The sequence below is a fragment of the Oncorhynchus masou genome, chromosome 15 (assembly GCF_036934945.1).
Source record: "Oncorhynchus masou masou isolate Uvic2021 chromosome 15, UVic_Omas_1.1, whole genome shotgun sequence".
NCBI lineage: Eukaryota > Metazoa > Chordata > Actinopteri > Salmoniformes > Salmonidae > Oncorhynchus > Oncorhynchus masou.
In genome coordinates, this window is record NC_088226.1 from 12,355,989 (window position 1) to 12,367,678 (window position 11,690).

The 11,690-nt window shown below is 43.8% G+C and overlaps 1 protein-coding gene across 1 annotated transcript; it reads right to left on the minus strand.

Annotated features, from left to right (window-relative positions):
• Positions 1–514: 514 nt before the first annotated feature.
• On the minus strand, positions 515–9,279 carry LOC135554992 (G-protein coupled estrogen receptor 1-like). The gene is made up of 2 exons (XM_064987366.1): positions 9,127–9,279; positions 515–3,310 (listed from the first exon to the last, which is right to left on the minus strand). The coding sequence occupies exon 2, from the start codon at positions 2,289–2,291 to the stop codon at positions 1,185–1,187; it is 1,107 nt and encodes a 368-aa protein (XP_064843438.1). The 5' UTR covers positions 2,292–3,310; positions 9,127–9,279; the 3' UTR covers positions 515–1,184.
• Positions 9,280–11,690: the final 2,411 nt, after the last annotated feature.

Consider the following 11,690-nt stretch of genomic DNA (forward strand, 5'->3'; position numbering starts at 1 on the left):
GTAACAAGAACTAAAAGATCTGGTCTTTATTCAGCCTTATTTCACAGACAGATTAGCAAGACAGAAAAGGATGCTTAAAGGGATATTAACCCTTACCCTCAGCCCTTACCCAAAATAGTATTTGGTAAATAAATCTGTCCCTGCTCACTGTAGTTTCAGAATGACTGAAACTGTTGGAGACTGAGAGTAAACACAAGAGATGATAGCAGCGCCTCTGTTGTTTTCATTGAGTAATGTGTTTACATATAGTCCTGTCTCCTCCGCTCAGAGCAACACCTGCCTCCTTGTTTCTGCCTCAGGCAAACAGGAGTTGACAACTAGGGTCATAATACTGTGGATAACATCTGTCTTTAGAATGAGTATCGGTCTTGACTAGATATATTTAGCGTTCTTAAGATACTGAAGGCACTGGCACACAACTGTTTGTGTATGCTTGAGGAAAATGAGCATTCATGTTTCCTTTGCTATCTACCTTGATTTAAAGAATAGCGAAGAACAGCGTCCTAAAAAAACAAATGTTTATATTATTTATTTAAATAAAAGTGGTGTTAGTGGTCAATTGCTTGCACAGGCAAACAAAGAAAAGGATATCTACTTACAATACAGTGAATTGTCAGTACATAAAAAACGATCGGACAGCAGGTGTGTCTAGCAGTCTTATGGGTTACCCAAACAGTTCTGATCAGTATACAGTGTTACAATAACCACACTGGGGTCAAGGAGAAGCAAGTCATTGGTCCCTTTGATGTGTCTGTTTTAATTTGTTCCCACACTGCCATTTCTCTGAGTTACATTAGAATAATGACTTTGTCTTTTGATAAGTGAAAAGAGAAGACATTGAAAGAACACCAAACCTGGTATATTCATCAATTTGCCTTCTCCATTTTACAAATGTGTATTTATTACCCTGATCTCATTATTTATATCTAATGAAGAACACATACACTGTGTGTTCTCCACCCGCGTTTACAGGAGACAAAATGGCTGCCTCATGGTCAGTTTCAGTTTTCCTCCATGGTATCTCTACCACTTATAAGAAGCTGAATTCTGGAAGCCTTGAGTGTGTCATGAAGACAATTCCCAGGATCCTGCTGGGTAGACACAGCAGCACATAGCTCTTCCTCCCCCCTGGACTTCTGTTACATCCTAACCTTTCATACAAAGATGTTGCTGATCCTGCAGCATCACACCTCCGACACCTCACTCCTCACAGGTATGTGTAAATCTAGGGTGTGGTGGCAGAAGCGGTAGAGCACGGACCAGCTGGCCTTCTGCTTAATGAAGAGTCTTAGCTTGTCCCTGAAGGTCTCCCCCAGGAAGCTGTAGATGATGGGGTTGAGGCAGCTGTTGGAGAAGGCGGCCAGGTTGACGATGTGGCCCGTCAGCGGGTAGTCGTGCCACAGGTGGCCGCTGAAGGTGCTGCGTTGGGCCGGGTCGTCCGTGCCATGCAGCAGCTGGATGCTGATGAAGATGTTCTCAGGCAGCCAGCAGATGAAGAACACCAGCACCACCACCCCGATCATCCTCAGGGCCTTCTGTCTGCGAGGCCACAGTCCCCGGTGCTTCTGCGCCCGCATCAAGATACGCACGATCAGCGAGTAGCACAGGCCGATGACGGAGAAGGGCACCAGGAAGCCGATGGTCACCTCTAACCACTGGATCTCAAAGACGTTGGCGAAGCAGAAGTGCACCTCGCCGCGGTGCTGGGTCTGGACGATGGTGAAGGGGAGCAGCGTAGCCAGGATGGAGGCCATCCAGATGAGGCTGCAGCTGAGTTTGGCGTGCTGCATGGTCCTCAGAGGACTACTGCTCATGGAGCTGGCCAGAGCCACGTAGCGATCAAAGCTCATCCATGTCAGGAAAAAGATGCTGCTGTACATATTGACCTGCAGGAATAAGGACATGAAGGTACACAGAACAGCGTACTCATAGTACTTCTCATTGAGGTTGAAGACCTCGATGAGGGAGTCTGCCACCAGGATGAGGTCTGCGACCGCCAGGTTTACAAAGTAGAGGTCCGGGATGGTCATCTTCTCCCTGTGGTTGAGGTTGACCACCAGGATGAGTATATTCCCAATGAAGCCGATGGGAAAGAGGAGGATGGTGTAGAGGCAGGAGAGGAAGAGGCCGATGGTGTAGAACTGATAGGTGTCTGGGTTCTCAGACGTGTCCGTGACGTTGTAGTCGTATGAGGTGTTTAGTTGCTCCGAACCATTGACATATGCCTGAACCAGAGAGGTGGTCTGCACTTCCATACTGCCTGTGTCTTTGCTTTGAAGGTCCTGAATCATAGGTCATATAGCCTACATATGTCAATCGTGTCAATGCCCGATTCTCTGTCTCGAAAGGTTCTCTCATCTATGCTCCATTTGCATGCTGACAGAAGTCAGTTCTTATAATATATAAATAGTTTAAGGGTTATCTGACCCCATGTTTATATCAAGGTTTGCCTAGCAATAGATGACAGAGGGTACAGACACAGAGCAGCACCTCCATGTTTTGATATCACCCCTTCTTATTGGCAGAGGCTGCGAGGGCTTACATGATCCATGTGGTTCAACCTAAGAGCTTACATGACCCATGTGGTTCAACCTAAGAGCTTACATGATCCATGTGGTTCAACCTAAGAGCTTACATGATCCATGTGGTCCAACCTAAGGGCTTACATGATCCAAGTGGTTCAACCTAAGAGCTTACATGATCCATGTAGTTCAACCTAAGAGCTTACATGATCCATGTGGTTCAACCTAAGAGCTTACATGATCCATGTGGTTCAACCTAAGAGCTTACATGATCCATGTGGTTCAACCTAAGAGCTTACATGATCCATGTGGTTCAACCTAAGCGCTTACATGATCCATGTGGTCCAACCTAAGGGCTTACATGATCCAAGTGGTTCAACCTAAGAGCTTGCATGATCCATGTGGTTCAACCTAAGAGCTTACATGATCCATGTGGTTCAACCTAACAGCTTACATGATCCATGTGGTCCAACCTAAGAGCTTACATGATCCATGTGGTTCAACCTAAGAGCTTACATGATCCATGTGGTTCAACCTAAGGGCTTACATGATCCATGTGGTCCAACCTAAGGGCTTCCATGATCCATGTGGTCCAACCTAAGGGCTTACATGATCCATGTGGTTCAACCTAAGGACCAACATGTACTTAGGGACTTTGCTTCTTTCTCTTTTTTTGAGCCGTTTGTTTTTCACACGTTCTGATTCCAGTGCTGTATTTTCTCATCCAGTCCATGTGCATGTTTATTCACCCAACCTCAGCCTGTGACGCTATTGCTGTGACACCTGAGCTGTGGAGAAGACAGAAGAAGAAAGTCATTACATGAAAGAAGGATTATATGCTCAGCAGCCTTTGGTCAAATGACATATGTCTGGTTGTCTGTCTAGTGACTGAGCACATATCAAACTCCAAAGGACCAGAGGTTTCATCTCAGGTAAAAATGATTTACTGGTATCGAACTGTATACACAGCAATCAATCATATATGATGGTTGAACTCAACAGTTTGTCTCTTACTAATTCCGAGATGAGACGAAGTTCGTTTGTGGTTACCAAAGGACATTAAAATGCACATTCTCAGGCTTAAACAGATTCATTGAAAACCAGCTGCTTTGAAATCTTCAGCCAATCCTAGCTCAGCCTGCTCCAGACTTAATTTTTATTAATTGGTGGGATGGTGGGAAAATAGATTTCAAGCTAATTAACATTGAACAAAACCATTCTAAATCTGATGTTTTGGCTAGAGCAGGGCACATGATTTCTATACAAGGAAGAGACAGCCCTTGTTATATTCTTGATAAGCAAATATCATTAATCCGTGAGATGATATGTTTATATTCCTAAACAGTGACGCAGTAAAGACATTTCATAAATCAATATTCAATCAATGTTTTATTCACTTAACCTTTATTTAACTAGGCAAGTCAGTTAAAAACAAATTCTTATTTACAATGACGGCCTACCAAAAGGCAAAAGGCCTCCTGCGGGGACAGGGGCTGGGATTAAAAATTAAAATATTGGACAAAACACACATCACGACAAGAGAGACAACACTACATAAAGAGAGACCTAAGACAACAACATAGCATGGCAGCAACACATGACAAAACAGCATGGGAGCAACACAACATGACAACAACATGGTAGCAACAAAACATGGCAGCAGAACAACATGGTACAGTAGTAGCACAAAACAGGGTACAAACATTATTGGACACAGACAACAGCACAAAGGGCAAGAAGGTAGAGACAACAATGCATCACGCAAAGCAGCCACAACTGTAAGTAAGAGATTGAGATTGAGATAAAACTGTCCACTTTGAGTGTTTGTTGCAGCCTTTTCCAGTCGCTGTTTCTTCTTCACTTTACATTTGCTTAGTTTTATTATTGATAACAGATCATGTACAGTCATTTATTTAGAGTCTAGATTAGATCAATCTCAAATTAAAATCAAACACAATTTTATTAGTCACATGCGCTGAATACAACCTTACAGTGAAATGCTTACTTACGAGCCCCTAACCAACAATGAAGTTAAAAAATAAATTAAATAAACATGATCAATAGAGAATAAGAAATAAAAGGAACAAGTCATTAAAGAACAGCAGTAAAATAACAATAGTGAGACTATATACAGGGGTACAGGTACAGAGTCAATGTGTGGGGGCACCGGTTATTTGAGGTAATTGAGATAATATGTACATGTAGGTAGAGTTATTAAAGTGATTATGCATAGATAATAACAATAGAGAGTAGCAGCGGTGTAAAAGAGGGGAGGGGGGACAAATGCAAATAGTCTTGGAAGCCATCTAATTAGATGTTGAGGAGTCTTATGGCCTGGGGGTAAAAGCTGTTTAGAAGCATCTTGGATCTAGACTTGGTGCTCCGGTACCACTTGCCATGCAGTAGCAGAGAGAACAGTTTATGACCAGGGTGGCTGGAGTCTTTGACAATATTTAGGGCCTTCGTCTGACACCGCCTGCTATAGAGGGCCTGGATGGCAAGAAGCTTTGCCACAGTGATGTACTGGGCCGTACGCACTACCCTCTGTAGTGCCTTGTGGTCAGAGGACGAGCAGTTGCCATACCAGGCAGGGATGCAACCAGTCAGGATGCTCTCGATGGTGCAGCTGTAGAACCTTTTGAGGACCTGAGGACCCATGCCAAATCTTTTCTGTCTCCTGAGGGGAATAGGTTTTGTCGTGCCCTCTTCACAACTGTCTTGGTGTGCTTGGACAATGTTAGTTTGTTAGTGATGTGGACACCAAGGAACTTGAAGCTCTCAACCTGCTCAACTACAGCCCCGTCGATGAGAATGGGTGTGTGCTCGGCCCTCTTTTTCTTGTAGTCCACAATCATCTCTTTTGTCTTTATCAAGTTGAGGGTGAGGTTGTTTTCCTGGCACCACAAGGCCAGGTCTCTGACCTCCTCCCTATAGGTTGTCTCGTCATTGTCGGCGATCAGGCCTACCACTGTTGTGTCATCGGCAAACTTAATGATGGTGTTGGAGTAGTGCCTGGCCGTGCAGTCATGAGTAAACAGGGAGTACAGGAGGGGACTGAGCACGCACCCCTGAGGGGCTTCTGTGTCGAGGATCAGCGTGGCAGATATGTTGTTCCCTACCCTTACCACCTGGGGGCGGTCTGTCAGGAAGCCCAGGATCCAGTTGCAGAGGGAGGTGTTTAGTACCAGGGTCCTTAGCTTATTGATGAGCTTGAGGGCACCATGGTGTTGAACGCTGACCTGTAGTCAATGAATAGCATTCTCACATAGGTGTTCCTTTTGTTCAGGGTGGAAAGGGTAGTGTGGAGTGCAATAGAGATTGCATCATCTGTTGATCTATTGGTGCAGTATGCAAATTGGAGTGGGTCTAGGGTTTCTGGGATAATGCCTTTATAAGCAGCCTTTCAAAGCATGTCATGGCTACAGACGTGTAGTCGGGTAGTCATTTAAGCAGGCTACCTTAGTGTTCTTGGGCACAGGAACTATGGTGGTCTGCTTAAAACATGTTGGTATTACAGACTCGGACAGGGAGAGGTGGAAAATGTCAGTGAAGATACTTGCCAGTTGGTCAGCTGATGCTCGCAGTACACGTCCTGGTAATCCGTCTGGCCCTGTGGCCTTGTGAATGTTGACCTGTTTAAAGGTCTTACCCACACTGGCTGCGGAGAGAGTGATCACACAGTCTTCCGGAACAGCTGGAGCTCTCATGCATGTTTCAGTGTTATTTGCCTCAAAATGAGCATAGAAGTAGTTTAGCTCGTCTGGTAGGCTCATGTCAATGGGCAGTTCTCCGCTGTGCTTCCCTTTGTAATCTTTAATGGTTTGCCAAATCAGCGCGTCAGAGCCGGTGTAGGATGATTTTATCTTATTCCTGTTTTGAGGCTTTGCCTGTTTGATGGTTCTTCGGAGGGCATAGCGGAATTTCTTATAAGTTTCTGGGTTAGAGACCCGCTCCTTGAGCGCGGCAGCTCTAGCCTTTAGCTCAGTGCAGATTTTGCCTGTAATCCATGGCTTCTGGTTGGGGTATGTACGTACAGTCACTGTGGGGACAACGTCATCGATGCACTTATTGATGAAGCCAATGACTGATGTGGTGTACTCCTCAATACCATCAGAGGAATCCCAGAACATATTCCAGTCTGTGCTAGCAAAACAGTCCTGCAGCTTAGCATCTGCTTCATCTGACCACTTTTTTATTGATCGAGTCACTGGTGCTTCCTGTTTTAATTTTTGCTTGTAAGCAGGAATCAGGAGGATAGAATTATGGTCAGATTTGCCAAATGGAGGGCGAGGGAGAGCTTTGTATGAGTCCCTGTGTGTGGAGTAAAGATGGTCCAGAGTTTTTATCCCTCTGGTTGCACATTTAACATGCTGATAGAAATTTGGTAAGACCGATTTAAGTTTCCTGCATTAAAGTCCCCGGACACTAGGAGAGCCACCTCTGGGTGAGCGTTTTCCTGTTTGCTTATGGCAGAATACAGCTACAAAAAATACAGATGAAAACTCTCTAGCTTGTCATGGGATAGTCTACCTCAGGCGAGCATAACCTTGAGACTTCCTTAGATATCGCGCACCAGCTTTTATTTACAAAAATACAACGCTAATCTAACCCTGACTGTTTTGCATATTATCCCAATTTTAATTTCCCCACGTTGGTCTTAGCTAAATAATAGTCTAAGCTACACTGTAAAGGAAAACTAAGTTATATGGTAATTTTGGGATATTATCAACAGGAAAATACCATGAAACCTTTTACTGCAGCATATTGTAAATTATGGTGCATTGTGAGAAAATGATGTAGGAGGGGAAAGAATTGCTGTATTTGGAACGGTACTGTAATCCATCCCTGTACTGTGTTTTTTTGGAGTGCCAAACCCCTTTTAATCACTACTAGGTGCATGGTATTGTTGTTTCTGGCCCATTAAAATACTTTGAGGCGTGCCTTGTAAGAGGCCATATTTGTTCCACCTATTAGTAAGAGTGCTGTACCAATTTAACTGGTATGTGGTGTGTGCAATATGAAATACAGTAACTTACATGCTTCTTTGCTGCCTGTAACTTACTGATCAATTCACAGCAACCCCTTTACAGTGTAAATAACATCATGACACTTCCCGTTGCCTGTTTTCCGTCAGTGCAGAGGGAACCTTGACCTTTAGCATGCGTTCACACTCAGACCCCCAGTCTTTTCATTTACAAAAAGGAAAACCTCTTGCAATATTAATGCTGCCTCCTCTCCCCTGAGTGCCGGCTTTCACAGCCCTATCTCAGCCATGAAGCATGTATGCACAGGAAAACTGGATAAATGAGACCTAGGGATCTCATCTCACAGGGAGAATAGCCTCTGAGCCATTTGAGAAACACCCAGGAAGCCTTGCTAACTCAACCATGCAGTATATTACTATTATCCTTTGGCAAACAAACTTTGACTGTCTGCTTTGACTTCCAGCAGAATGAAGGATTTGACATCATCTAATACATCATCTAATGTTTTCACAATTCAGCCTCAAACTGCTGTGATGGTTTTGGAACATATTGCCAATTAAATGGCACTCGCGGCCCTAGAAGGCAGATAAGTGTAGGAAGACATGCCAGCCCACTTAGATTAGACATGGGGACTTTATTTTGATATGGACCAAGATGGATGGCTGATCAAGAATCAACAGGACCCACATTAGGAAAGCTAAGATTAATATAATTCCCGTATAAAGACAGTTGTATAATTCAAAGATAGACATACTGGTACATTTTATTTGACCCTTTATGCCGTTTAGTACAGTCATACATGAAAACTCCTGTTATCAAGACTTTGATAGCCTGAGGCAGAATGATGTGAGGCATTCTATCTGTATTAATTAGCTTGATATGTAATTTGTTTATCCTCTATCTGCACTGTCTATAAGCAAGGCTGGTGACCCCATTTTGCGTTATTATACAGCTTTTGTCATAAAACCCCATTTATAAGCCAGCTAAAAAAGCTTAAGCACCAGGCAAAAAGCTCCCCAAATGGCACCATTGCAATCAAGCTGGGCATCTATCTCTAGAAACTGAAGAGGGGTTATTTTGTTGTGGACAAAAGAAGAGATGCATGTTGCGAGTGAGACATGAGACTTGACAGCTTCCTGTCTCTCTAGGGAAACAGGATGTCAATCTACCAGTTCAGACATGTAGGTTAGTATGGAAAAATGAAGAGCGGATTAAAAAAACGATACATCACAAATCACTTTCTGTTCACTGGGCATGAAGGAACAAATGGTCCATCAACCCCAAAAGCAACAGGCAGCTTATCCAATCCAGTCTACACATGTTCATTTTCTTTTGTAGAATGGACTCCCGAATGTCAAAATTGTTTACACAATCTTAAATCTGAAAATAACAACTGGAACTGTCTAATTTGTAACACCGTCGAAGTGAAATTAAATCTGACAATGAGCAGAGGAAAAATCCCATTAATCTCTGGTCCTGATCGATTGAAACCTCCCATCCAATTCAAGTTTGCACCTTCCCCTTCTAATATCTGAGACAATTTATTTTCTTCAACTCTGTAATAGTCATAAAACAGCTGCAATATCACACAGGGATGGAGAGCAGAGAAAACCACTTACTTTTCCGTGGTAGGCTTGTTGTCCATCCAGTGTGAAGCTCCAGTCAGTGGAGTGTCACCGATTTCTAATCCCCGTGTCCAGCTGAGGCTGCACTCACTGCCTGCGCCACCTGCTGTTCACCCCAACTCAGGGAGAGAGAGAGGGGAGCCAGAAGAAGAGGAGGAGAGAGAGCTCAAGAAAACGCAAACACTAGACCTCCTCCCTCATGAAACTTGCTTTGTTTGTGACCATGCTTGTTCCCTCACTCATCTACCCCCTCCTACTCCTCCTCCTCTCCCCTCCTCCCTCACACCTCTCTCCCTGAAACCTAGTTGAATTGCTCAAAGCGTTCAGGCTTTAAGGTTCCGTGACCTAATTATTAACCCAGCGAGGTGTGCGGATGCTATGGGATCTTCTAAAGGTTCCAGATGTATCTTGGCCCAGGTCTCTATGTACATAATCTATAGTCCATCTATAGTTCATCTAGTCTGAGCAAGGAAAACACAGCGCTGTACACATCCCGTCAGAGAACACAGTATATCGTTTGTATAAGGTCATAGTCATACATCACTGTACTGTATATACTTTATAGGCATATACCTCATTCCTCTTAGTTATGCCTCTCAAAGGAGTTTGCATTGACATCCTGTTCACAGCAGATCTGTTTAATGTTTCCATTGCATAGTGAACATATTTCACTAGTTTGAAAAGCACTGAAAAACATTTGGCATAGGACAGCCTAACTGGGTCCAACTGGAGGGAATCTGGCATGAGTGGCTTTAATGTGGAACTCCAGTAAATACCAATTATGCCACTTTTACCAGCCTGCTTCCAAGGAAAACACAGATGATAAGAAAGCTTACCAGGCGGTAGAAGGTAAATAGATTTGTTAGTCCCAAAAGGGTATGCAGAGCTCTCAATCACAAAACGTTTTAGTCACTAACTGTTTTTGTATAGGATACTCATAGATTAGAAGATAATTGTTAGTGAACACCCATGACTATAAACAGATATTTTTTCAAGAGGCCAAATGAGGACAGGCAAGCATGGCTTACTTATATTTTACAGGTAATAGTTGACCCCGCTATGTATTAAAAGCAAAGTGAGTTGTGAGTTTGCCCCATTCTCCTCATAATTACATTTGATGCCCTTTAGAGGCTTCTGGTTTCTTCAACACGGCTTTGTTATCAAGATGAGAAAAAAAAGAGGAGTAAAGAGAGAAAGCAAAAAAAGAGGGAAGATAATTAACCTCCGAGCAGAATACATTTTGACAAGAGAAAAGGGGGGAGTGAGAAAAAGAGAAGGATGGACAACAGACGATGCTTAGATGAGGCTTATAGTTGAACACTTCCTGTGAGGTTGGTCCTCAACGTCAGCAAGTGGGTCACAGACAGACAGTCACAGACAGTAGACCCAATTGAAGACTTTATTAAATATATTATGACTGTGTCCCTCTTCTTATTGCGGTTGATGGTGGATAGTGTCGTGCCTCTGTGACAGCTGAGCTATCTGACAGTGTACAGAGCCAGTCTGTGTTTAGACATGGCCATCTGGTGGATGGAACAGAACTGCTCATGTAACTACCATACTAACTGCTCTACATCGCCATTCACACCGTGTATCTGAGGCAGGCAGACTGATGCTGCTCATTTTGGCCTTGACACACAAACAGGAAGCTCTTCTGCACAGGGGGCTTATTTCTTTGATGCATTGTGTAACTGATCTCAGTACAGATGCACAGGCAAACACACAAAGATCCTGTTGGCATAAACAAACTATTTCCACACTAAATTATACACTGAGTGTACAAAACATTATGAACACCTGCTCTTTCTGACATAGACTGATCAGGTGAATCCAGGTGAAAGCTATGATCCCTTATTAATGTCCATTGTTAAATCCACGTCAGTCAGTGTAGATGAAGGGGAGGAGACAGGTTAAAGGAGGATGTTTAAGCCTTAATTTAAAACCTCTACAGGATCGGTGTCCCTCCCATTTCCCAGTCAGGATCGAGTCAAAGATGCACGGAGCAAAGTACAGAGAGATCCTTGATGAAAACCTGCTCCAGAGCGCTCAGGACCTCAGACTGGGGCGAAGGTTCACCTTCCAACAGGACAACATCCCTAAGCACACAGCGAAGACAACGCAGGAGTGTCTTCAGGACAAGTCTCTGAATGTCCTTGAGCTGCCCAGCCAGAGCCCGGACTTGAACCCGATTGCACATCTCTGGGGAGACCTGAAAATCGCTGTGCAGCAACACTCCCTATCCAAACAGACAGAGCTTGAGAGGATCTGCAGGGAAGGAAAAAAAGTTAGACCAGAGAATCTTGTTTCTCATGGTCTGAGAGTCTTTAGGTGGCTTTTGGTAAACTTTTTTTGCGACCAAGCTTTAACTTCCTGACTGATGTCTGGAGATGTTGCTTCAATATATCCACATACATTTTCCTACCTCATGATGCCATCTATTTTGTAAAGTGCACCAGTCCCTCCTGCAGCAAAGCACCCCCACAACATGATGCTGCCACCCCCGTGCTTCACGGTTGGTGTAACGGGATTCTTCCGTCGAAGGAGAGGAGGACCAAAAT

Excerpts from the sequence above, each read along its gene's own strand:
- LOC135554992 (XM_064987366.1), bottom strand. The coding sequence starts at position 2,291 with ATGATTCAGGACCTTCAAAGCAAAGACACAGGCAGTATGGAAGTGCAG.